The sequence below is a fragment of the Diospyros lotus genome, chromosome 7, assembly GCF_014633365.1.
Source record: "Diospyros lotus cultivar Yz01 chromosome 7, ASM1463336v1, whole genome shotgun sequence".
NCBI lineage: Eukaryota > Viridiplantae > Streptophyta > Magnoliopsida > Ericales > Ebenaceae > Diospyros > Diospyros lotus.
This window is the reverse complement of record NC_068344.1, coordinates 7834923-7861975: the sequence shown is the minus strand read 5'-3', so window position 1 is coordinate 7861975 and position 27053 is coordinate 7834923. Positions and strand designations below refer to the sequence as shown.

Here is a 27053-nt window from a genome sequence, read left to right as displayed (position 1 = left end):
AACCAAACCAAACCTTAGAGCTTGAGCAATATTTCAACTTAAACATCAAAGCCAAAAAGTGCTTACCTTAACTAAGTGTCTCTCTTCAAGGTCCAAAGCCTTCGATGTGCACTGCATGAACTCTTGTTCAATGCCCAATAGCATCGTGGCATATATCAATCTTACCCCCACACTAGGCTCTGCCACCAAATCTGTATCAAGAAGCCTCGGGCACACTCGAAATTTGTGCCTCTTCAGCTGCCGATATGGGAGAGGGATTTCCCCTTCGTGTATTAGCCCTAGGATGGGGAACATGGGTGAATGTGCCTTGGATTCCATCTCCAGGTCTCGACGAGGCAGGTACTATGTTCGTTAATGGAGTCCACAGCTCAGTGTTGGTTGTGATTCCTTTCTAGTCGGGCCTGCACCTATTGAGCCCTCGCATCTACCTTCGTTGCTACCCTAGCCCTAGCAATCTCTAGTGTCGCCTGCGTCCTTGGGCTTAGTGGAGAAGGTGGCTCCGATAACTCTCCGTGCTTGAAGTCCCCGTCGACTAGGTGGAAGAATGATGGGGGGCAGGTTAAAAAAGTTATTTGTCGTCAACTTGAAGGCTACCCCTACGTTGCTAGTGCCCTTTCCTTCCAACCTAGCTCTTTTGCTTCTTCAAGCTAGCAGAATTTCCCCCTCCTCAATTCCCTCAGAGTCGAGGGCGCGAGCAGATTGTTGTTATTGTTGTTGTTGCTCTGCTCATCACTAATCCTCTAAAATTGCTCCATCTCTGCAAATAAAGAAAATAGCAAACTAATTAGAATATTCCAAAAGTAAAAAACAAAGGCAAGAAAGATAAGGCAGGGTAAGCACCCTCGGGGTCCATCTCTGCCTCACACCGTTCTTCTTCCTCTTTTCTCACCTCATCCTCATCTCCAATGACGTCAACCTCTTCCTCATCTTCTTCTTCCTTACCATTCTCCTCCGGATACTTGGGGAGCAGCCATTTTGTCCGAAAGCCCAACACCTTGAGTTGTGGGTTCTGACAAGTAGGCACCCTCATCCTCCTCTATCACCATCCACCCTACCACCATTAGGTGCTCGTCGACAATTAAGTCGGAAAAGGCCAGTGGACCCCCTTGGCTAGTTTGTCAATCTCCTCTTGGTGCTCCTACACCATCGACCTCATGTTCAACCACTTATGCACCGTCTTCCTCAAGGCTACAACATGCCAAAATTGAAAAGCATCACAAGTTACGAGTGGTTAGACCACCAATCAACAAGTTTCAAACCATCCACCTTCTATGGTGCACCCTTGAAAAGCTTCACCCTATTCACCGTGGTCTGGAGTGATGTGAATTCATTCTCGCCCCACGTGGCCTGGACGCGATAAAAGTAGCGAAATAGAGCAGGTGTAGGCTTTACCCTGCACTCATTGCATAGGACAAAAAATCCCATCAACATAGCCCAACCATTTGGGTGTAGCTAAGCCGGCAAAAATATATGTCCTTTTAAAATTGCATCCTAAAAGGGTGCAGTAGGAGTCTAAGTCCATCCCTCAGACTATTCATGTGAATTGCTACTTGATCTTCTATAACTGTGGTCATAAACTCCTTCTTGTAAGGCCTCATTGACCTCCATACCCTCGGGATGCTGAACGCCCGTGCCACACTTCTCACATCCTTGCTCCTTAGCACCAAGAATTGCAGCCTAGAAGAGATGATAACCCTGTGGCCACCAGACATGCTCGTTCGCAGCCTGGGATTTGGTTGAGAAGAAGCCATTAGAAATTGTAAGTTTTTCAAAAGGGAAAGTCTTTGGGAGAAAAGTCTTCCAAAGACTTGGAGTCTTTAAAAGAGTTAGAAAGCTTGTAGAAAGTCTTTGGAATGGTCACTCTTTGGGTACTCTGGATAACTCAAAACCTTTGGGCAAAAATCAAGTGGAAGATATGGCTCGCATAGGGCCACCACCTAATTATAGTCGAGTCTTCAGAAGATGAACCGTCACCAAGTCATCCGGAGACTTCCCTCTGATGACTCAAAGCAGTTCAATCTTGCCTCAATCCAAGCAAATCTGCATCCAAGTCTTCGGGGCATCGAGCACTCGAAGAAACTATACTCTTTCCTTTGCCTTGCAACTAAAGCTATTGTTATGGGGTGCTCTAGAAAAATTAAAGTCAAAAATCCATAAACCAAGAAGTATTCGAGAAATGTCAAAGACCTAGATAACCCCGAAGAGTCTTCCGAGCAAGAGTCTCTCGAAGACTCCGAAGAGTCTTTGAATAAGCCATAAGGTTATCAGACCCCCCCCTAAGCCCAAGACTCATCCGAAGAGTCTTCCGGGCCAAAGTCACCTGATGACTCTCAAGAGTCTTCGGTGAAGCCAAGCCTTTGCTCTTAAGTCATCCTAAGAATCTTCTAAGCCCATGTCTCCCAATGACTTCGAAAAGTCTTTCGAGAAGTCTCATATGAAGGATTCTCTTCCATAGCATCTCATCCTTGAAGGTACCTTCAATCCCTTCAGCCTCATCTACAACATTTTTCCCCGAAGAGTCAAGTCACGCATGCATGCCACGTGTCCTATGGCCCCCACCATTAGCACCTATAAATACCCCCGAGTACGTGCCAAAAGGGGGAGGACCCAGATCTAGGACCTGAAGACTTGAACCCATGTCTAACACTCTAGACCCAAACCCATCCGAAGACTCCCATCTGAAGACAATCATCCAAAGCTTTATATAACATACATGCATACTTCACTTTACACCATGGCATTATCTGACTTAGGCCTGCGTGGGGAAGCTTTTCGCGTGCCTTCTGAGTGTGTTTGTCGCAAACTCATCCGAAGACTTCCTCTATAGAAAAGCCATCTGAAGACCAACTAGCCAAAGACTCGAGTCATCAGGCAGCAAATCTCCCACTAAGCACCTAAAGACTCAGGGTACCCTCTTTGCTCTCCCAAACAATAGATCGAGCTTCTCCTTAAGGATCCTACTCTCCCGAATAGTAGATCAAGCCATCCTCTATCTGAGCACTCGTTAGCACCCCTTGCCAGCACGGACCTTACACCCCACTGTTGTTATACATGTATGGTAGTGTAGGTAAATTTAAAAAAATTTGCATATAAGATATACGGAGTGGAATACATAAATACACACACCATACATAGTTTGGGTATTTAAGAAACACGATATTTCATCACATAAAATACAATAAATAACTTGCCTATAGCTCGATGTCAGGTGAGTGTAGAAAATGTTTCTATACTGAGACCATATCCCCCTCACCACATGGAGGGCATAGTCCGTTCACACTTAGTAAGCTACCTAGTACCATGTCGCGGTCCTCGATCGCCTCGTGCTAGCTTGAGGACATTGATTCACTAGTACATGTCTGTCTCTTTGGACTATTCGAAATTAACTAGCGCATAACAATTACGCTATTGTAATTTTTTGAAGCAGAAACAGAAGGAGGACAGAGAGTAAAAGCCAAGTAGAGCACCCCCTTTTAATTCCTCCCATCAACTTCTATGCCTCCCAAATCACCACCACCCCCTCAAATTTTGTGCCATGTGTAAGGCACTAACCTTGGTTGAGGCAACACTAGGAGTCGACTCCTATCCTCAAGCATGGTGACTGCTGCGCCATTCGACTCTTAGTGCTACTTCTGAAGAAACGACAACTAGCTCATTAATTTTTAACAAGCTAAGTCACTAACATTTAATGATATAACAAAACCACCACTAACTATTAATGATGTTCGAGACATAACAAGTGCACAGTACCGATACCAAATGCCACACTATATGGTGTGTGACTTTTTAGGTTTACTGCCTAATAGCAATAAGATAACACTAAAACCCTTTTGACGACTGCTGAATTACCTCGACCCGTCACGAGAATCTCTCCATGTTCTAGTGACAATCTGAAAGGTCCTGGGAAGTGCTTAGTAGCGGTCAATACCAATATAGTAGACAATGAAGTCAAACTTCAAGTGAGCCTATTATAGTTGACGATTACCGTGTAATACAATCTGTTTGTCACTCAACATCTCGACTGTAACACCTCGTTTTCTCTTACCGAGCGTGTCACTATGCTGGGGGCCAAAATATACATAAATATATAAATTCTCTTTTTTTTTTTTCACGGTACATATCTTAAACCTCAAGTATCGAATTCCAAATAGAACCCCTAGCATATCATTCATAATGCGGAAGTAATAATCGAAACCTGATATGGTATAGAATCGAAATCCACTTTAATCACAAAATAAGAATCCGTACCATTACATCTTCAAATAGTTAATTACATGGAGACTCATCATCAAGAGATAACAACTAAATACCTCAAATAATAAATAAATGACACCTTAAATAACATCATACATGATCGTCTCTCAACTCGACTAAAATATATTCGGATCTTCATACATGAGCAAATACCGGATCTATTCACCAAATCCATCGGCCACATCATCACACGCCATTACGTCTCAATCATCTCCTTGCCATATTTGCAAGTCCTAATTGGAATGTTTGAATGTTTCAGGAGCATAACCCAATTAGAAGATAAATCTTTTAGTGAGCGTTTTAAAAATGGTTACATGAATGCATGATGCAAATATATGAACAAACATTTGCCCTAATGTAACTTTCCAGGCCTAGCCCGGTACGGAACCCTAGGCAGAATCCTGACACCTTCGGTAGGATAATCCTAACGTTGTTCCATCAATTGCCCTCGGGAAATTACGGCTACACTATCGGGGCGACATCCCATCCCATGCACAAGTATCAATATGCCAATAACATCATGTCATATGAAAATCATGCCTTTTCATGCAATAGTATATGAACAAATATGACAAAATGATCATCTTTTATGAATATCATGCATAATATAACACATATGAGTTTTTGGGAAAAATCACTCACCTGATGCTCGAAACTTAGTACACTTTAAAAAACGCGAATCTCCTCGATTTGTGTACCCCATCCTTGATTTGCTCACAAATCACTTCACCTTAATCATCAAAGCATTCTATTCATCATTTTATTACAATAAACATCAAAACTTATTTTTCCATAATTTCCTTGCATTATTCTCTATTTTTCTCCCAATTTCCTCACTAATATTCTAAAATAAATATCTCCTTAACTATTCCACCAAATATTTTTTCATAGAAATTCATAAAATACTTTTCTAAGAATATTAAAAATTCAAAAACTCACAAAGGCTTAGCTTTTTAAAGCCTCCTTGATGTGCGTGCATTGACCTCAGAATGCGTGCAAATCCTCGATTCTCGCACATCGATTCTCGCGCACCACCTCAATTCTCTCACACTATCTTGATTCTCGCATATTACCTCAATTTTCATACTAGATCTCAAAACACGTGCCGCATAATTTTTCTCGCTAAAATCTCTGAAATATTATTACATCTTCATTCCTATTTTTCTAGGGTTTTATCTTTTTTTATTATTTTCTTTTCCTTTTTTCTTTTTCTTTTTCTTATTTCTTTGTTTTTCTTTTCTTTCTTCTTTTTCTTTTTTCTTCTTTTTCTTCTCCTCTTCTCCATCTTCTTCTTCCTCCTACAGCGCCTCCTGCCCGCGCATGGCTTCCAGCCACCGCCCTTGGCTCCGTCGGCCTTCGCCACGGCCGACCAGCCGCCACCAACCGCTTGGCCTCTTCGACCTCGCCGGTCCCCGCATGACCGCCGCCACGAGCTTCCATCGCGGTAGCCTCCGCCGCATTAGCCTCCTCTACGCGAACCTGTGCGCAACCACCGCCACTGCCTCGGTCGCTGCTTGCAGCGGCCACTGCCCGTCGACTCGCCTGCTCGCAGCACTGCCCAACGTCGCGACCACCATGGCTGCCCTGCTGCTGCTTCGCTTGCTGGCTGCCCCTACTCCACTCGAGCTTGCGGGTTGCGGCCATGGCCGCTTGAAGCTTGCAGCTATGGCCGTTCGCTGCTTTGGGCCACCACCGATCGACCTCTCTCTCTCTCGATCTCACAACTTCTCTCCATTGCTCTCGGCCATAGCTCTTTGCAATGATCTAGCTCACTGCCATGGCTGATTCGGCCATCTCTCTCTTTCATTTCTCTTCCCAAATGCCTCTTATTTATAGCCTCACTCTTCTCTCCACATTCTCTGTCCGATGCTTTCAAGTGAAGAACACTCCAACAACTGCAGAACTTGCCCCCTCATGCGCACAGATCGCAACCATCTGGAGCTTCCCCTGCTCCTCACGTGCATGCACATACACACACACATATATATATAATATACATTTTACACATTCAATCCCTCAACTTCTCATTAATTACACTTGAGGGTCTTATTATTTGTAATTGAAGAATTGATAATTGCACTTGGATCCTCCGAGGCTTTCATTTAATACCATCAAGTCATCTAATATCTGCTATTGTCAAAATACAACAATTAGAATTTTTAGGAGTGGGATGCACGTGGATGTCGTCGGCCTCGAGAATCGATCGAAGATTTGGCTACAAAACTAAGGGGGGCTTCTCAAGGGTTCCTTCCGAAGGACACTTCCAAAAGATTCCTTTCGAAGGCTTGCTCGCAATAGGCTTCTGAAGGGTGACTCGGGATAGGCTTCCGAAGGGTGAGAACGATGGCGATCCATTAAAACTATTGACTGATACCTATTATATCGAATTGCAAGCGTCCGAGGATTGTCTCAAATGTCACGGGAGAGGAGGCAAATGCCAGACCATCAACCGAAGATTTCACTGCACAGCAAAAAAAAAACGGTACTTCTCTACTACACCTGCACATGAATCTTGCAGCTATGCCTACTGTTACTTCTCTATCTTCAGCAGTATCATTGTGCCTCTTTCTCCCAAAAAGCTTGAGCCAATCAGGGAGAGTCTGCAATAATATGTATCAGACTATTACCTAATAATTCGTTTAACCTGCTGTTTATTGCAGGGCCAAACCTCAAACTGATCCTTCCCTTAGGTAAAGAAAACCTTCTAAACTAACTTCTCTATTTGTTCCTTCATTGTTTTATTTCTGCCCTGCTTCTTTCTTGTTGGTGATGACCACCACCTGTTTGTTCTTTAGTCACTGCCGGAGCCCTTGCCATTTGCTTGACTATTGTATTGATTATCCGTCGATGCAAAAGACGGAAGTATGTCTCTTCACATCTGTTGTCAAGGAACATTTCCGCTGATCCTTCAGCTGAGATTGAATTTAGCGGTGTCTTCTTCGGAGTTCCTTTCTTCAAATATGCTGAACTTGAACAAGCGACAGACAATTTCCATCCTTCCAATGAGCTCGGAGATGGAGGTTTTGGCACTGTCTACCATGGTAAGATGGTTAAAGTTGTTCATATTTGTCACCGCATCACCAAACTCACAATATCAAATCTGAGAATCTGCATATGAATTATGTCTAATCACAATTGTTGATCTCTTCTCAACCAGGGATACTTCAGGATGGAAGGGAAGTGGCAGCTAAACGCCTATACGAACACAACTCGAGGCGCGTGATGCAATTCCTGAATGAACTCGAAATCCTAACCTGCCTGCGCCATCCCAATCTTGTTTCCCTTTACGGCTGCACTTCACGCCACAGCCGGGAACTGTTGCTTGTTTATGAGTACATTCCTAATGGCACTCTGGCCGATCACATCCATGGCGACCGAGCCAAGGATGGCTTGCTCACATGGTCTATTCGGATGAGCATAGCCGTGGAAACTGCCAGTGCATTGGCATACCTCCACGCTATTGATATCAGCCACCGCGATATCAAGACTGACAACATACTACTCGACAACAACTTTTCTGTCAAAGTTGCTGATTTCGGGCTTTCAAGACTCCTCCCAACCGATGTGACACACGTCTCGACAGCTCCACAGGGGACTCCCGGCTATGTTGATCCGGAATATTACCAATCTTACCAACTTACTGATAGGAGTGACGTTTATAGCTTTGGAGTTATGCTCATTGAGCTCATATCGTCCATGCCTGCCGTTGACATTAGCAGACATAGGCATGAGATTAATTTGGCTAACTTAGCAATAAACCGAATCCAGAACCGTGCATTTAATGAGCTGATTGATCCTTCTCTTGGGTTTGAGTCAAACACTTCAGTCGAAAGGGTGACTACATCAGTGGAAGAGGTGGCTTTTCTATGCCTACAACTCGCAAAAGGAAATGAGGCCAAGCATGAATGAAGTTCTGGAGGCTTTGAAGGAAATTCAAGATTACAAAGACGAGGAGAACAATGGGGAACTAATTGACAATTCCGAGCCCTTAAATCATCGATGGCCTCATCCTTCCCCTGAGGGTGATGATCCTGTGTTGTTGAAGAGTGGCATGGTGCCACCTTCACCCGATTCTGTAACCAATGCTCACAGATGAGTTAGTGGCTCTACCACATCCATTTCCAGTGGATAAGGCTTCGTTTTCAACCACCGAAAAAAGATGTCTCCAGTGCACAAGGATCAGGCTCGTGGTTCACCAGTGAGTTGTTTGATTTTGTTTTCTTCTCACCTGTTTGTTTTGATATTGACACAGATAATATCAAGAAATTATACTGGCTGATGTATATAGTATGGAGCTCCCATTTGTACATGCAGAGTTTTGATTGAAGATTACGGAAGTTTTATCTCATCTTTGATTGCGTTTCCCTTTCCTGCTGGCGAAGGGAAATAGATGAAAATGAAGGGGGAAAACACTGAAGTTGGATTTATTTTTTAAATACTGATATGAATGTTGCAGTGAATAATTGATTCCCAAGGCCAAACCAGAAAATTGCGAAGGTTTTGGGTCTTGCGTTCAAGGAATTGGCACCTGTAAGGTTACTGTTCAAATAAGTACTATAAGAGCTTAGAAGAAGATGAACAGAAAATGAGGCCTTAGAATTTATGAAGAATGGTGTTGGTGGCACCTAGAGCTTACGGTTGAGGGTAAACCGAAGCTGTTGTGCTAAATTTGGGTTTGGAGGAGTTGAATTGGAGAAACAAAGAGGAGAACAGTAAGGTTAAATGATATAAATAGCAAGGCTGCATGAATACCATAATAAGTTTGCATTTATGCTGTGCGCATTTGACAGAACAACAATTTCTGTGAAGGGTTGTGAATGGCTTCAGGTAAGAATTTCATGCCAGTTTTTATAGCTTTGCTTCAAGTTAAAACATATTTTGTAAGTGGATTCTGTATATTTCATGTCAATAAAAAGAAGAAGATAATTCTGTAAATTCTGGGACGGAAAGAAATAGATAATTTTAGCAATTAAAGGGATTTGAGGTAAGAAAATCTCTATTTCAAATCCCTGTGGTTTTGTTGACGCTGCACTCACAATCTTACATTCAAAAGCTTTCATACCGTATGACTCATTATTTCATATGATTTGTCTTAATTGATAGATTTGTTCACTACTTACCTTAAATAAAATGTCAAAGTCGTATTATTATCACCATATTTTATGATATAAATTATACTATTAGGCGTTAAAAATTTGTACCCTATAACAAACTGGTCATTATACTTTAATTCTGTCATCATCATAGCCACCAAACTTTAGTTTTTATTATAATTCAGTCCAATTTTTTATTTTTCATCACATTCTGTTAATAAAAACTAATGTAATATACATTAATATAGATCCAAAATCACTTAATGTTAAAATTAAGCATAAATCTTACGATCAAATGATTTTTAAATTTATATTAATGTTTACGATGTTAGTTTTTGTTAAAAGAATTTGACAAAAATCAGAAGAAGAATTGAATTATAACAAAAATTAAATTTTAATAGTTATGGAAACAAAATTAAATTACAAAATTTAAGAACTAACCGTGTAATTTATCCATTTTTTGTAATTTCCATAGATATATATTTTTGAGAATGTGCAATTACTACTTGTTTTTTTTATCTATATTAGGTTATCTATTGGACACACCAAATAATTCACAAATAAAATACATTAAATAAACACACAAAAATTAAAGCAATTGAATGTAGGAGAGAGCAAAAGTTCTATTTACCCGAACTAACTAAACCAAACCAACTGAATTTGTTAGTTCGGTTTGATTTTTTTCTTGCATTGATTCGATTTGGTTAAGTTTTTTCAAAAGTGCAGTTTTTGATTTTTGGTTTGAAGAACCGAACCAGCCAAACTTTAAAATGATGTTATTTTGATATTTATAAAATGAGGTCGTTTTTTTCGATTTTATGTATTTTTTATCGATTACTTTGATTTTCTTCAATTTTTGTGTTTCTTTAGTTTAATTGGTTTGATTTAGTTTATAGAGTTTGGGTTCAATTTTTTTAATTTTCAGTTTCTTCAGTTTTTTGGCTTAATTAGTGGATTCAGTTCGATTTTATTCCTCAATTCGATTTAATCGATTATTTACACACCCTTAATTAAATGATTTAGAAGTAAAAATGTCCCTTTTGTAATAGAATTTCAAGTCAAACTCTCGTGTCCACCAAACTTAATGGAGGTGACAAATGGGGTAAAATCAGCATTTCCATTGACAAATGATTCTGCTTTGTTTTAATTTTCTTTTATACACATTTGTTGTGTTCCCTCTACAAATACTATTTAGTTGTAAACAATTATATTATCACCGGTTAAGTATTAATATACCAATTGATGTGGTAAATTTCTTTTTATAACAAAGTTTATTAGGTAAATCATAATGGATATAAAAGAGTTAAACATTGAACTATCTCATGTTTAACCCTCCAACTTAACACAATCCACAATCTTATTCTGACTCAACATCTCTTTAATTGCACACAAATTAATTAGATAATTAGATATGCAATTCCATTTATTGGGACAAATAATTTAAAAATCTTAAACTTATAACTGAATTTTGAATTGAATACAAAACTCCTATTTCAATTTGAATTTAAGACAATCTAACACTATTAAGATACTAATAGCATTTTTCAAGAAAAAAAAATATCCATTATACCAAAGGAAGTCATAAATTTTTTCATGATAATACATAAATTTCTAGCATGGTTAGGGATGGTCGCAGGTTGAATTTGTTACATTTTTTAAGATAAGTGTAACCTAAATTTGGAGTAATATTCATAACCATATCCCTTAGTTATAGATTTCCTAATCATACTAAATAAATAAAATTATAGCAATAGTTATAAATAAGTAAAAGAACAACTTAAATAGATAAATAAAGTAATCCAAGCAAAAAATGAATACCTTATACATACCTCTATATTATATCACTAAAAAGCCATATGAAATATCATAGATAGTGCTAAGTTATATTAGGGTATACTATTGATATATATCCCTATATTATAACACAAAGTTATATTATATTATATCACAAATACCTCTATATTATACCTCAAAAATATTTATGTTATATTATAAATACACTAACATTGTACCCTCGCGTTGTACCCTACCTATATATGTTATACCATAAGTACTCATATGTTATACTCCAAATACACATATATTATATGTCGAATAGGCTTACGTTATAGTAGAATGCACCTACATTACACCACAGATACCCATATGTTATGCAATAAATACCCCTATATTATACCACTGATATGCCTAAGTCATAACACAAATACTCATATGTTACTGTTGTGGGGTAGTCCCCGGGACAATTCCCCTAGAAAAAGTCCTTGGGAAGCTTGCCCATAATTCTCAAGAAGCAAGCTAATATTTCTCGGGAAGTGCGCCCATGGTCTTCGAGAAGCATGCCCGTGACTAGACGTTTGTTTATCGGGATACAGCCTTTCGGAGCCAAGGGAAAAAGCCAAAAATATCAAAAAAATATCATATATATAGAAAGAAAGAGAAAGGGCCAGGCAGCTGGCCTTATAAAAAGGGTCGACCACGCCCCAGCTCCCCCTTGCTGGCCTTTTGGGCCCTAACGGGCCCTGCATGCACCAGCCAATGCGTATGTCTTCTAGACGTCTGGGATACTCCCTCTCCCGGGCGCCCCAAAGACCCTCCAATGCTATCCTTGGCCATGCGTGGCACCATAGACCCATCCAACCCCGAAACCTCCCAGCCTTCTAGCCCTAAAGACTTGGCCATCAGTGCAACCACCTTGGCCAACCTTGGTCATACGTGGTCATGCAGGGCCCTGAGTACCCTTTCGGCCTCAAAGACCCATCTGGGTCACTCGAAGACCCATATGGGTCATCCAGGGACCCAGCCTCGAAGAGTCCCCCACAAACTCAGCCATGCCATGCCCTACGCAGCTATGCACAGCTGTGTGTGGCCTCGTGTGTGCCTCAGCGTGCTAGCCATGCCTCTGCCTTGCCCAGCAAGTCTCCATTGACCATGTAGGGCCTATGTGTGCCCCCACGTGCCAATTGTGCCCACATGCAACCTCTACCTGCCCTACACGCCATCTACGCCCCACGTCGTGCCTACCTCGCTCCCTAGCATGCCTACGTAACCCTCGCCCCCCATGTGGCCTCGCACCACGCACCGTACCATGCCATGAGCCTCCTATTAACAGGTATCCATGGATAACCCTCTCGAGCATCCATGCAAATATTCGGTCAAGCCTCAACATGTGAAGGCTCGGGGCTCACTTAAACTCTTCCGAGCCCAACTCACCCGGTGGCTCCAAAGGCTCTTTGAACCCACTTGAAGGATACTCATCGGGGTATTTTCACCCAGAAAATACCTCCAGGCTCTTCGGGCTCATCGAGAGCCTACTCTCCTAGAGGCTCATATTGAACATATCATACGTATTGTAACGACCCGTCCTTCTGAGGCATGTCATTATTCCAGAATTTTTTTTGGATATATATATATATATTTCTTGCAATACCATCTCAAAATTCTCAAAATACCATATTTAAAAATCTCTAAACATAAATATTTAGCATTCCAAATGATAAGCTAAGGAATAGTAAATTAAATACTTGCGAAAACAGAATCAAAACCTGATGTGATATTGTAATTGCAAGGGAAAACAAACTGCAGAATATTGTTCTTAATAACATAAAAATTACAATATCCGATAGACAAGATAATAGCCATAATATGCCACTTATTATCAAGATTCTCAAAACTTATCCTAGCACGAGTGTAGGACCATTACATGACTACCAGTACAATCAAATCTTACACATCTCCTTTTCTTTCCCACTGCTCATCTCACTTGAAACGTTAAATATTCCAGGGATAAAGTCCAAATTAAAAGATGAATCTTCTAAATGAGGGTTTGAAATAATTTTTCATGAATGTATGATGCATGAACATGAATCAACAGATGCCCTAGGGTAACTTTGTTAGCATTCTAGCCCTAGCACAAAACCTTTGACAGTCATCTCGGCAATCACACGGCATGAGATACTTCTACGGTCATTCTGAAAAAACTCACTTGGGGAAAATACAGGTCATGTTATTAGGCAATATCCCATCCCACCATGGACCACTTGGATGCCAATAATGTCATGCCAAATGAAATATCACAATTACTAAGGTAATGTAGCATGCACAGATATGACAAAATACACATAAATTGCATATATTTTGGCAACCCTCATGAAATTCACGCTCAACTTAGGTAAATCATTTCATGTGTAAATTTTTGGGATAAACCATTCGCCTTGATCTAACTATTTAAGCTTTCTCAAAACTCATGCCCTGCCTCAAAACATGTGCCCATGTATTTTCCTGACCAATCTATCAGGGAAAATTAATAAAATTATTTTCCTAATTTTTCAGAATTCTTCAGAATTTTTTTTTCCATTTTTCTTCTATTTTTCCTTCCTTTCCTATTTTTTTTTTTTTTTTCTGTTTTTCCTTACCTCACTCGCCCCCGTCCACTCACCTTGTGTGTGAGTTTCACGCGCCCGATTTGCCAGTCACCTTCTCTGACATTTTCCTTACTATCGACGACTTGTTCATCTTTTTTTTCTTTGTTTTTCCTCTCTTCCTTGCCCTACTTCCTTCCGATCATGATAGAGCAACCCTTATCTCTAAACTCTGACCAAAATGTCCCTAACTCGACTGATTACTCCTCAGCTCCAGCAACCCACTGTTTTCTGGCGAGGCTTCAAAACCTCTTCAAAACACCTCCAAACTCCCTCAAATTCTCCAAAAATTTACCCCTCACTCTGGAGATTAAAAGCCCCCTAACAAAACCCTCCAATTTTTCCCCCAGTACTTGGATTTCTCGACTTAATTTTTGATGAAACCCTCGACCAAAAACCTTCTTATTTATAACATTTATGTCCAATCTGGTTGCTTCTTACCCTATGTCTCATCCCCTAGGCCATGATGGCCTTAGCCTCTACCTAAAACGACGATTTGACGCCAATGGTCGGCTGTCACAATGCGGCTGTCGACCTTATTGTAGTGTTCACACTGCATTTTGCGTTTCGGTCCTCCTTCTTTCATTCTCTAGCACTTTGGTCCTTTGCCCTCAAGTTCTCAAGTTTTCAGAATTTAAACATATCCTCACAACTTTGAAAATTTTCATTCCTTTCCCATAATTTTAAAAATTACGCTTATGCCCGAGCACAAGAAATTTTTTTTTTCGGGTATTACACATACATCTTCATATATATTCACATCATTTATAGATATCAACATTTGACTTAGGCATCGGAGGCCCTGCATGGGGAAGATCCTCGTGAGCCCCCTAACTATTTTTTGTCTTATAGACCCTATAGCTCACATGATGCTTCTACCCTTTAGCTCTACCACCCAGCGGGTCAAGCCCCTTGTTGCCCGTCTTGCCTAGACTCTACTTTAGCTATTCCCAAGACAAATAAATGTAATTGTTGTAGATTGGCAACAATAATTTGGCGTTGTCTATAAGAAACGTACAAAAAGTCAACCTCCATGGTGAGAAAGGCAAGGTTTATGCACATTAGAGAATTACTACAACCCAAAGAGGCACTGGGGGAGCTAGATTTCATGTTGATCATGACCACAGGTGAAATACATTGAATCGCATAAACAAAAACATATGTTCCGAAAATCATAGTGGATAGTAATGTGTGCATGTGCGATACCTGCTATTAACTCTTACTTTCATGTTCTTCTCACAACAGCACAACATTTCTGAGAAAATAAACCAAGGACCGAGCTCAAGCCGTACTGGAGAGCTAGAGCATGGTGCCCTTTTGCTCGATCAAAGTCTTGCTTATTCTCATGATAGGTAATCATTCAAGTTTGTTAACCTTGACTTAAAGGTACATCTTGAGATATGATTCTCTAAACTTACATATTGATGTGGGTATTTCCTATATGCATCTCACATTTTAATCCTCGAGATAGGCCAGCCTCATTTTATACAGTTACATTGGGGAGCCGGGCTTGTCTTTGTGTGCAGATTATACAAGAGTCTATGCAAAATGCGAGTAACCAGGGATCTCTCGCATACGTTGGCGTGTATCTCATTCTTGTGTCTAGAAACAACCCGCTCCCCACATACTTGAAATTGGGGAGCCAGTGTCCACTTATACGCCCATTTGAGGTAAGCTCTCACCCCTAAGTGGCCTTCCTATCTTTTATTCTAAGCTTTATGGTTGGCAGGCCTTAGGAAAGCATAATTGATATACAAGTGACCGGGTATCGCTTCCTCATTTCGATACCCTGTACTATTTACTATCATCATTAAGCATGCCAATTGTATAGACATACATTTACATTGTACCCTAAAGAAAGGTGGAGTAAACTCGGCAATCTATAAGCTCGACAATCAATTCATAAATAATGGAGGAAGAATTTAACTCTTACACACCACGCTAGGGAGCGTAATGGGAACTACCACACTTCCTCGAGGATGACCCTCTCTTAAAGAAATTTTATGGGTTCTGGTGTCCTCTCTCTCGCATTCTGTGAGGTCAAGCTCCGGAAAAATAAATTCCTACGCTTCTCAACGATGAATAAGTCGGGGAATAGTGGCGACATCCGGTAAACCCCAACAATATCTACAAGCCTGAGGCAACCCGAGAAGGCAGAGCATGACCAATCCTCCATTCATGATAGAAACAATGATATCCCCACTCTAGCCTCAAAGTTTTAACATGACACTTTATCTCTCAACACGTCTAAGGGGTACATTTATTAAAGTCATCATATACATGTTTATCCCTTACTTATGCAGTCTCTCATATACTACTATTATATTTCCCAAGAAGTTGGGATGAATAGGCATCCCCAAAACAGTCACACGGGGGAGCCAAGTTCTCTTTGAATATATGTGTGCACAGGTATGTAGGAACTCGCAATCCGCACAACCCCCATTTCAAGCGATTACAATCCTATGCATAATCATCAATAAGGTGATCCTCATATTCTTTATACTAACCCTTGTGGTTGGAAGTTCCTTTGAAAACACAAGAATAATACAGGCACGTCCTTCGAAACACAAGAGAAAGGCAGGCACGTCCCTTCAAGTGACCATGTCTCGCACCATTTTCTAGTTGTGAATGTAGGCATCATGTCGAATTTGCATGCTGTTGCAGTAGGTGGGCGACACAGCGCGGAGGTGGCGCACGGGCGTAGCAAGGGTAAATGGTGAGGCAAAGCAGCGGCGGTTAACGGCAGGAGTAGCGGAATAGGCCGGTGGGGCAGCGGCTAGCATACGGGCATGGTTGTTCGCGCACAGGAGAGGAAGAAGAAGAAGAAAGAAAGAAAGAAAGAAAGAAAGAAAGAAAAGAGAAAAAAGAAAAGAAAAAAGGAAAAAAAGAAAAGAGAAGAAAAGAAAATAGAAAAAATATGAACAAATATGGAAATGGTTCCAAAAAAATCTTAGAAAATTCTAGGAATTAATTTGGGGCTAGAGGAGCATGTTCGAAGTGAGGAAATTATCTGGGCACGTGTTTCGAGATTAGTGCATGCATACCAAGGAAGCCTAAGAGGCTAAGTTAAGGTGAGTAAAATTTCTTAGAAAATTCTAGAAAATCAAGAAAGTTATTTTATGAATTGTTATAGAGAAATATTTGAGAAATATTTTATTTGGATTTATTGAAGAAAAATTAAATTAATTAATTTATTTAATTAAATAAATAAATAAGCTTAAATAAAACCATTGAAACTAATGAACCTCGATCAATTGTTCTTTTCGCCCAACAATTATTCATTGATGGGTGGATGGTGACGAACAGAGAAGGAAAAAGGCAGCGACAGCAGCGGCGCCCTTGGCTTCATTTGTCGTTGTCGATGGTGCGTGCTGCCGACAAGTGTAGGTCAGGGCTATAACTGGTTGCCATTATAGGTCATCTTTATTGCGTCGTTGGCTGCCATGCCTTGGTGTGTTCACCATGGTCATCTTTCTCTTTGCTGCTGGTCGATTGATTGGTGGCAGTCTCCTCATGAGTGTCGCTGATTTGTGGCCGACCATCGATTATAGATTCGTCATGGTTGACAGCTAAAGCTCTTTTGATATGTATCGCCTCTGCTTTGGTTTTGTGTTTGAGATGGCCAATTTGTGGGTTAGGCTCCGTCATAGCCTTGAAGTTCTAAGGTCGCTGTTAAAGGGGGCGAGCCAGGGGCCAAAGCCGTTGGCAATGAAGGAAGAAAATGGCTAATGTTGGAGAACAAAAGCTGTGTTGGCAGTGGTGCAAGGAGGAAGATGCAGTCGGTGGTAGTGTAAGAAGGAAATGAGGCAATTATTTGGTTGGGCTAGGCTATTGGGTCGGATCTAGGCCGCCCGATCTGTTAAAAGATCCATTAGAGTATACCAATTTTATTTTTGGGCCTCATTTCACTATCTCAACCCATATGTATATTGGGCTATATTTTTATTATGGGTTTTATTTAATTTGTTTTGATTATATTTTTAGGCATTAAGTTAATATTTGATTTTGAGTCTAAAATTATAAATTAAATAATAAACCTGATTTTTTATTTAAAAACAAATTGAGATAATTAATAGTAATAGTCTCATTTAATTGTTTGGTGCATATAATTCTCTTAAGGGCATAATTTTAATATCCCAGCTATTGAATTATAGATTAAGGTGAGTGGTAGCCGCCAAACTGGCTCATTAATTGAAATATGTAATTTCTCTTAGTGTATTTTGAGAAATGTGTTGTCTAAATTTGAGGTGCATAATTTTCTACCCAAAGATGTTAATTGTGTATTTTAATTTAGAGAACATGAAGTAATTGTGTTTAATTCTTGAAATATATCTATATAATAAAGTAGAATGGTTTTTTAAAATGTCTAAAATATATTTTAATCTTAATATTATTTACATTGTGCCTTTAGGCATGGGTATACCCTAGTTATCTATATTAAAAGAGATATAGTTTATGGGTGAATATAGAAATATATATATATATTATTTTTATTGCAGTCTATAAGTGGGTGTGTAGTTCCACTATACACTTACGTGTAGCATGCAAGGCGAGGCATGATGACATAGTCGATGGCTAAACTTGACGAATTCCATGACGCCAAATTCAAATATTGTGTGGGCCAAGGTATAAAATAACCGATTCAAGGTATTAGGCAATGGTTAGGATTTTCGGTAATTTTTATTACATCGCTACTTTTATCACCCAAATGTGACCACCCCATTCTATTTATTGTAGGCTTGGATTCCCAGGATTTTGTTTGATCTTCTCCCTAGACTAGGACTTGAGTCATCCTTTCCAAGGCGAGTAGATAGGATATGTTATGTTTATCTTATTTTGTGCACGTATATATATATATTGTTCCATGCATAACTTGAATATGATTTTTATATGCAAATCATAGAAAAACACCTTTAAATGTTTCTAAATTGCATGAAATATTTTCATCCTACTGGGAGAGACATAAATAGAAAGATACCCTGACTGATTTATTGTCTTAAATATGTGAAATATTGAATGATATGGTGCATTTTGGGCACCACATGAAATGATAAATGGTTATGATTTGTGCATTAAGTAGAGTATCATTTGCATTATTATTAGAGAACTATCTAGTAGATTTCCTAATGACTCACAGCAGGAAAAGATCATGGTACTGTGAGGCTTGGCATGCCAAGGCCATGAGAGACACGGATAGTATGTTTCAGCACTGCTATCACGTGGGCTATTATGGTATTATAGTGTGATGATGATGTATGTGCCAGTATATATACTTGTGTGCATGTGTGTATAGGTGCTAGGCCAGTTTCTACTAGTGTGTCCTCAGATTTGGTGCATGCATCACATATAAAAACTATAGGAGACTTAGGTGGTTAGGTGAGCAACTTATAGGGGTTGTCTCTAGGCACCTATTTTTCCTACACTATGTTTTTCTTTGAACCTCCAATTGTTTAAATTGATGGTATATATTGTCATTGTTCATATTATTATTATGACATTGTATCCATGATGTTCTTCCTAGCATTTTTATTGCATACTCTCCTAGTAGGCATGACATACCTTATACTCGCGAGTCCATAAGACTCACTCTTTTTAAAAAAATATATATTTTCAGGACATTTTTCTTTTAAATATTGGTCCAACAGATCTTCTAGTATGATGTCAGACTCCCTTTTGATTCCTGATATGATATAAGATGCTCTGTGGAGACGTACACGTACTGTTGAGTCTGTTCTTTTGTATTTTATTGTTGTGGTACATAATTGTGCCAAAGGCCAGAGATATGGGATTGTATATGTATTTATGACAGTAGAATAATGGATATTCATATTTTTGTGTAGCTGCAGTATATGAGATATTGAGATTTTGTGAAAGTTGATATAGTATTTTATTCCATGTCTCTATATTTTGCTAGTAGTATTAATGTTTTTAGCAAATCAAGTTAGAAAAAAGGCTTACTAATCCACGGTGGGGCCACTGGGCCTAGGGATTAGTGTTGGTCACGACTTATTAGAAATTGAGTCGTGACAGATTGGTATCAGAGCCTAGGTTACTCCTGAGTTAGGGTTGTATCTTTCAATTCTATTTGATTTTCTAGCTTTGTCTAAGGTCTTGTCTCCTTGAGTCCCACAGAGCCATTCTTAGCTGGGTTTTAGATCGTGATGTGAGCCATGACACATTATTGATCTAGTTTTTGCTAAGGATGTTAGAGTCTAGTATCTTTTGATATTTTGCTTTCAAATTCTATTGCTACTCTTTTTGACCTAGCACTATGATGACATGAATGATGCATCACCGCACTCGAATAGCTTTTAGGCAGGCCGATTCTTTAGGGGGTGATCAGGCTCCCCAGCCCTCACTTGCCAACGATAACACGGTCATCAGAGGCCGTGATCGAGGCTGAGGCCGGGGCCGTGATTCAAGTCATGTTGGAGGAGTTGACTTTGATGGTAGTACTCCGGCACAGGACAACGACCAGAGGATTATTGACTTTTTGACAAATATTACGGTGCTATTGACGAACATGGTTAATTCTCAAAGACAGCCAGAGGCAATAGGGAGTGTGGGCCTGGATACTAGGGTTAGTGGCAGCATTGGAGATGGCACTGAGGACGGCGCTGAAGGTGGTATTAGTGGCGGCATTGGTAACGGTGCTATGGCTGGTGGCACTAAAGGCACTGTTAGTGGTGGCACTGCAGGTGTTGCCCTCGGCACTGGCAATACGGGCGAGGCTAAGGGACAACCTCCGGTGGGCCTTGAGGCCATTGGGGTGGATTATGAGTTTGAGAGATTCATGGGTCTGAAACTGCCCTAATTTAGAGGTGCGAGGGACAAGGCTGGAGAGTTCTTGGATCAATTAGATAAATTGAAGAGAGGTTCTCACATTCATGGCTACTGGATGGTGGAGCTCACCTCTTTCTATCTTCATGGTGAGGCGAGCACTTGGTACGATATGCTGAGGAGACGGTGGGGTGATGCCCCGTTAGGATGGGCTGAGTTCAAGAGACTCTTTTTGGCTAAGTATGTCTCCAGCACTATGAGATTTCAAGGGCCTAGCAGTTTGAGGCCCTAAGGCAGACCCCGGATATGAGCGTTGAGCGCTATGATGCATTGTTCATTGAGCTTTCACAGCATGCACATGCTTTGGTCCCTACAGAGCAGGGTAGGATTACCCTCTTTGTGTCTCGACTGATTGAGCCGTGGTTCAAGAGTTTGCACGCCTCCCGTTTTGGGACTTATGAGGAGACAGTTGATAATCCCTTAGCCCTTAAGGCACGTGCAACAAAGGAGCGAGCAGTTAGAGACATAAAGAGGGATAGAGGCGAGAGTAGTACGTCATTCTCTTTTGGGAAGAAGGGGAAAGGCTCAACAAGTTCGCAGCCATTGACAGTAGTGCCACCATTTCCACCATTGCCTGCGCCCCATCCCTAGAGACAGTAGTAACAGTGGCAACAAAGACAAGAAGAGAGGCCCCAATGTCCGATATGCAAAAAGCGACACTCAGGGGTGTGCAGGTACATGAAGGCTCCAGTTACATGCTTTAGGTGTGGGCAGCCAGGTCATATACAGAGGGATTGCCTACAGCCAGGGCAAGGCCCTCAAGGACGGCAGGCTTCAACCCAACAACCGGCACCTAGAGCTCAGAGTAGTGCTCCCCAGTCTCAAGGAGGACATGGTCCACAGAGTTAGCCAAGGGTTTATCATATGATGACTCAGGATACCCAGACATCCAATCAGGTCATGACAAGTATGGTCCATATTTATGGCCACAGTGCACACATGTTATTCGATCCTGGGGTGACACATTCATTTACATCACATTAGTTTGCTCATTGTTTGGGAGTAAGTGCCACTCCTTTGGTCGAGCCCATGTTAGTGGGGACTCCCATGGGTGATGCCTTGTAGGTAGAGCGAGAGTATCGAGCTTGTGTTGTTTCTCTGGTGGGTAGGGATACGCTAGCAGATCTTATCTTACTCAGTCCTATGGAGTTTGACGCCATTTTAGGTATGGATTGGTTAGCTTTGTGCCACGCTAGCCTAGACTGTCATCAGGAATGCCTTTACTTTGATCTTCCGGGTGAGGATTTGTTTTATATCCAGGGAGATAAGACTCGAGAGGCTAGTATGTTGATATCAGCTATAAAGGCATAGCGTATACTGGGTAGAGGCTATAAGGGATTCTTGGCAGTTGTAAGAGATTGTGAGCGATCAGCTGGGGAGGTCAGTGGAGTCCCGGTGGTATGTGAGTTCCCAGATGTTTTTCTCGAGGAGCTTCCAAGATTACCACCCAATCGAGAGATCGAGTTTTGTATCGACCTAATACCGGAGGCTCAACCTATTTCGATACCCCCGTATAGGATAGCCCCAGTGGAATTGAAGGAGTTAAAGGATCAATTACAAGAACTCTTAGATAAGGGCTTCATTAGGCCTAGCACGTCGCCATGGGGTGCTCCAGTACTATTTGTGAGGACGAAAGATGGGAGTTTGAGACTTTGCATCGATTATCGACAATTAAATAAAGTTACTATTCTAACCAATATCTGTTGCCACGCATTGATGATCTATTTGATCAATTGCAAGGCGCGAGGCGATTTTCTAAGATTGACTTGAGATCAGGATACCATCAATTGAGGATTAGGAATCAAGACATTCCCAAGACTACCTTTTGCACTCGATATGCACATTACGAGTTTTTGGTGATGTCTTTCGGGTTAACGAATGCCCCGGCAGTATTCATGGACTTGATGAACGGGGTATTTCGACCCTTCTTGGATTGATTCGTTATCATGTTCATAGAAGACATATTGGTGTACTCGAGGAGTGATGTTGAGCATGAGCACCATCTTAGGACGGTTTTGTAGGCCCTTCGTGAGAATGAGCTTTATGCCAAGTTTTCAAAGTGCGAGTTTTGGCTAGAGAGTGTTGGCTTTTTAGGGCATGATGTGTCTAGTCAAGGGATCCGGGTGGACCAAAAGAAGATAGAGGTTGTGTCTTAGTGGCCTAGACCCACTACAGTCACTAAGATACGTAGTTTCCTAGGCCTAGCAGGATACTACCGTCGCTTTGTGAAGGATTTTTCTAAGATTGCAGCATCGATGACGTGTCTCACCCAAATGAATGTAAAGTTTGAGTGGTTAGATGCATGCGAGTGAAGCTTCAATGAGTTGAAGCGGCCTTTGACTATAGTGCCATTGTTGACCCTATCATCGGGGAGTGGGGGTTATGCCGTGTACTATGATGCGTCGAGGGTTGGATTAGGTTGTGTGTTGATGCAGCGTGGGAGAGTTATTGCATATGCTTCTAGGCAGTTGAAGAAACATGAGCAGAACTATCCTACTCATGATCTTGAGATAGCTGTCATACTATTTGGTCTCAAGATATGACGACATTACTTGTACAACGAGACCTGCGAGGTGTTCACGGATCATAAGAGTCTCAAGTACATTTTTTAACAGAGGGACCTGAATTTGAGACAACGTAGGTGGATGGAACTCCTCAAGGACTATGATGTCCATATTTTGTACCACCTAGGAAAGGCTAACATAGTAGCAGATGCATTGAGTAGGAAGTCTATGGGCAGCCCTGCTCATATTTCCAGTTGGAAGAGATCGTTAGTGGAGCAGTTACATAGTTTAGAGCGGAGTGGTGCACATCTAGAGATATCTGATTCTCGAGGATTTTTGGCGCACATCAAGATTAGGTCTTCCTTGATGGAGGAGATTAAGGTAGCTCAAGTTAAGGACTCTAGTTTAGCTAAGATCATTAAGGATGTTGAAGAAGGTAAGGTGTTAGATTTTTCTGTTGACCCTTCTGGAGTGTTGAGATTCAGGACTCGGCTTTGTGTCCCCGAGGTGGACGAGTTGAGGAGTAGGATCCTTAGGGAGGCTCATCACTCTCGATTTTCCATTCACCCAGGGACTACCAAGATGTATCAGGACCTAAAGTAATTGTTTTGGTGGCTGCACCTTAAGGAAGATGTTGTTGGTACGTGTCTAACTTGCAACAGCAAGTGAAGACAGAGCATAAGAGGCCAGGAGGCTTGTTGGAGAGCATCCCAATTCCAAAATGGAAATGGGAGCATATTACCATGGATATGGTTATAGGATTGCCGAGGTCCCCTGCGGGACATGATTCAGTATGGGTAGTAGTAGACCACCTAACAAAGACAGCTCATTTTATTGCAGTACATACGACATTTGCTGCCTCTCAGTTAGCCCAGAAGTTTATTCATGAGATTGTACGGTATCACGAAGTACCCATTTCTATTATATCTGACCAAGGATCCATATTTACCTCTCGGTATTAAGCTCGTTTCATAAGGCCTTAGGTACGCAGTTAACGCTGAGTACTACGTTTCACCCCCAGACAAATTTGCTTATAACAATAGCTATACATACATCTCCGAGTCCTTAAGCGAATTAGGAGGGTAGCTTATGAATTGGCACTACCACCATTGATGGCTGGAGTGCACCTCATATTTCATGTGTCGATGCTACGCGGGGTTATTGGAGATCCCTCTCACGTTTTGCCCCCGACAGCACCCCTTATGATCCAACCAAGCTTGCAATATGAAGAGCAACCCGTTAAGGTCTTAGATAGGCAGGTCAGAAAGCTTAGATCTAAGGAACTAGCTTCCGTTAAAGTCCAATGGAGTAACCATAGTGAGGATGAGGCCACTTGGGAGATGAAAGATGCCATGAAAGTGAACTACCCCTATTTGTTCCCCTGAAATTCGAGAACGAATTTTTATAAGGGGGGAGAATGTAAAGATCTTGAAAATAATAATAATAATAATAATAATAATAATAATAATAATAATAATAATTCAATTAAAAAAATAAAAATTAATTAAATTAAAAAATATATATATATAAATAAATAGATAAAATAAAATAATATATATATAAAAAGGAAATTAGAAAATATAAAAGGAAAGGAGGAGGCGCGCAGGCAGCCCCCTTTTCCAGATTAATCTTCTCTCTCTCTCTTTCTCTCTCGCTCTCTCTTGGATTTTCATTGATTTCTCACGATCCAGCCGTTCGATCTTTGATCCTAGTTCACTTCCACAGTTAAAGCGCTCCCGATCTACGAAGAGGTAAGTGCTTTTGTATGGTTTTTGTTGGTTTGGCAGTTGTTTCGCGAGATGTATGTATAGGTGCGATTTGGGTATTTTCGGCCGGTTGTTTTAAGTCAAATCCACTGAGATTTGATCGTTGGATTTTTTTGATTTTGGGATATGTTGGTCGGATTACTCGAGGGAGTTGGATGGCGGTCTCAGAGGCCGGCGGTGACTGGTAGTGAGTGTTGTTTGTTGGCCGAAAATTAAACCCTAGATCTACGAAAATCTAGACATCCGATCTTTGTTATTTTCGGGTATGTTGGTCACCTAGGTGTTGCGCACCTCATGGTATCCTTTGATCGTTGAAAAATTCGCCGACCTGGGATTGCCAGAATGCGCCCCTATGTTGGTTGAAAATTAATTTTTAGATTTGTAAAAATGTAATCGTTTGATGGCTCTTTTTTTTAGATATGTTGATGTTCGTGGTGAGGGCTTCGATTCGGTATGCTGGTCAGCCATGTTTCATCTGCCGACAGCAATCGTCGGCAGCGGCAGATTGTTGAGAAGAAAATAAAAGAAAAAAGAAGAAGAAAAGAAGACAAAAGAAAAAGGAAAAAAAAGAAAAAAAAATGAAAAGAGGGCTATTGGGGTTGGGCAGGTCGAGTAAGGTTTTAGTCTAGGATGGCGGGGGCCGATTGGGTTATAGAATGACCCAATGCGTTAGGCATGGTTTGACCCAGTTGCATACTCTTCTAGTGGGCATGACATACATTATACTCGCGAGTCCACAAGACTCACTCTTTTCTTAAAAAAATATTTTTAGGAGATTCTTCTTTTGAATATTGGTCCAGCAGATCTTCTGGTATGATGTCAGATCCCCTTTTGATTCCTGGTGTGATATAGGATGCTCTGTGGAGACGTACATGTACTGTTGAGTATGTTCTTTTGTATTTTATTGTTGTGGTACATAATTATGCCAAAGGTCTAAGTTATGGGACTGTATATGTATTTATGACAGTAGGATGATGGATATTCATATTTTTGTGTAGCTGCAGTATATGAGATATTGAGATTTTGTGAAAAGTTGATATAGTATTTTATTTCATGTCTCTATATTTTGCCAGTAGTATTAATGTTTTTCGCAAATCGAGCTAGAAATGAGGCTTACTAATCCACGGTGGGGCTACTGGGCCTAGGGATTAGTGCCAGTCATGACTTATTAAAAATCAAGTCATGACATTATACCATAGTTACACTTATTTTATATTATGAATACCCATATGTTATATCATAAATACACGTGTTACATAGTAGATGCCTTTATATTATATCACAAATACAGTAACACTTTAGATACTTTGAAATTTTATAAAATTTTGGATTGTTAATTTATGTGAAGAATCACCAAAATAGATGTGATTAATGAATAAATCAAAATTTTAGATACTAGTCGGACTATTCAAAACTTCTTAAAATTTTTGAGTATCAAAATTTGAAAGTTTGGAGTGGTAGTTTAATTATTGAATTTCTTTATAACATTTGGAATATTGATTTTTGAAGAAAAATTGTAAAAAAAAAATAGTTTAATGGACAATTATTTAATATTTCAAAGTATTAGTGTAATTATTCAAAATTTTGATGCTTGAGTTATTTGAAAAATAATTCTTCTGATCAATAATTTTTAAAATTAATTTCTAAATAAAGATTGCAAAAATTGGAGTTGAGATAAATCTAAATAAAAATCAAATACTATACTACAAAATAAAAAGGTTTTGACGAGGGGAAACTGCTCATTAAAAGCCGATTTCCAATCGGTAAAGAGTTTTAATTAATGATAGAAAAAATTTCGTCGTGGCTCGTTGTTAAAGCTTCTGTTGTTACAAGTATTAACAACAGGAAGAAAAGTACTGTTGTTAATATAAGCAGTGAGGGGCATAAGTCTCATCATTAAAAATAATAATAACGATGAATATTTCTTTTGTTATAACAATGTGTATGGTCGTTGAAAATAATATCAAAGATAGATATTTCCATTATTGCAATATTTACCTGTTACTAAACATAGTATCAACGATAGATATTCCTGTCGTTATTATAATATTTATCGGTCACTAAACATAAATCAAGGATAAATATCCTCGTTGTTATTGCAATATTTATCGATTACTAAACATAATATCAATAATGAATATTTTCGTCGTTATTGCAATATTTACCGATCACTAAACA

The 27053-nt window shown here is 40.2% G+C and overlaps 1 protein-coding gene and 1 pseudogene across 1 annotated transcript; both read left to right on the top strand.

The window, feature by feature from the left end:
- Positions 1-27053, top strand: part of LOC127805528 (LEAF RUST 10 DISEASE-RESISTANCE LOCUS RECEPTOR-LIKE PROTEIN KINASE-like 1.1) — a 107523-nt pseudogene that overhangs the window by 50542 nt on the left and 29928 nt on the right.
- On the top strand, positions 6760-8163 carry LOC127805527 (LEAF RUST 10 DISEASE-RESISTANCE LOCUS RECEPTOR-LIKE PROTEIN KINASE-like 1.1). Its single transcript, XM_052342289.1, has 4 exons — positions 6760-6812; positions 6915-6944; positions 7111-7295; positions 7412-8163. Exons 1-4 carry the CDS (start codon positions 6760-6762, stop codon positions 8161-8163), a joined length of 1020 nt encoding a protein of 339 aa, XP_052198249.1.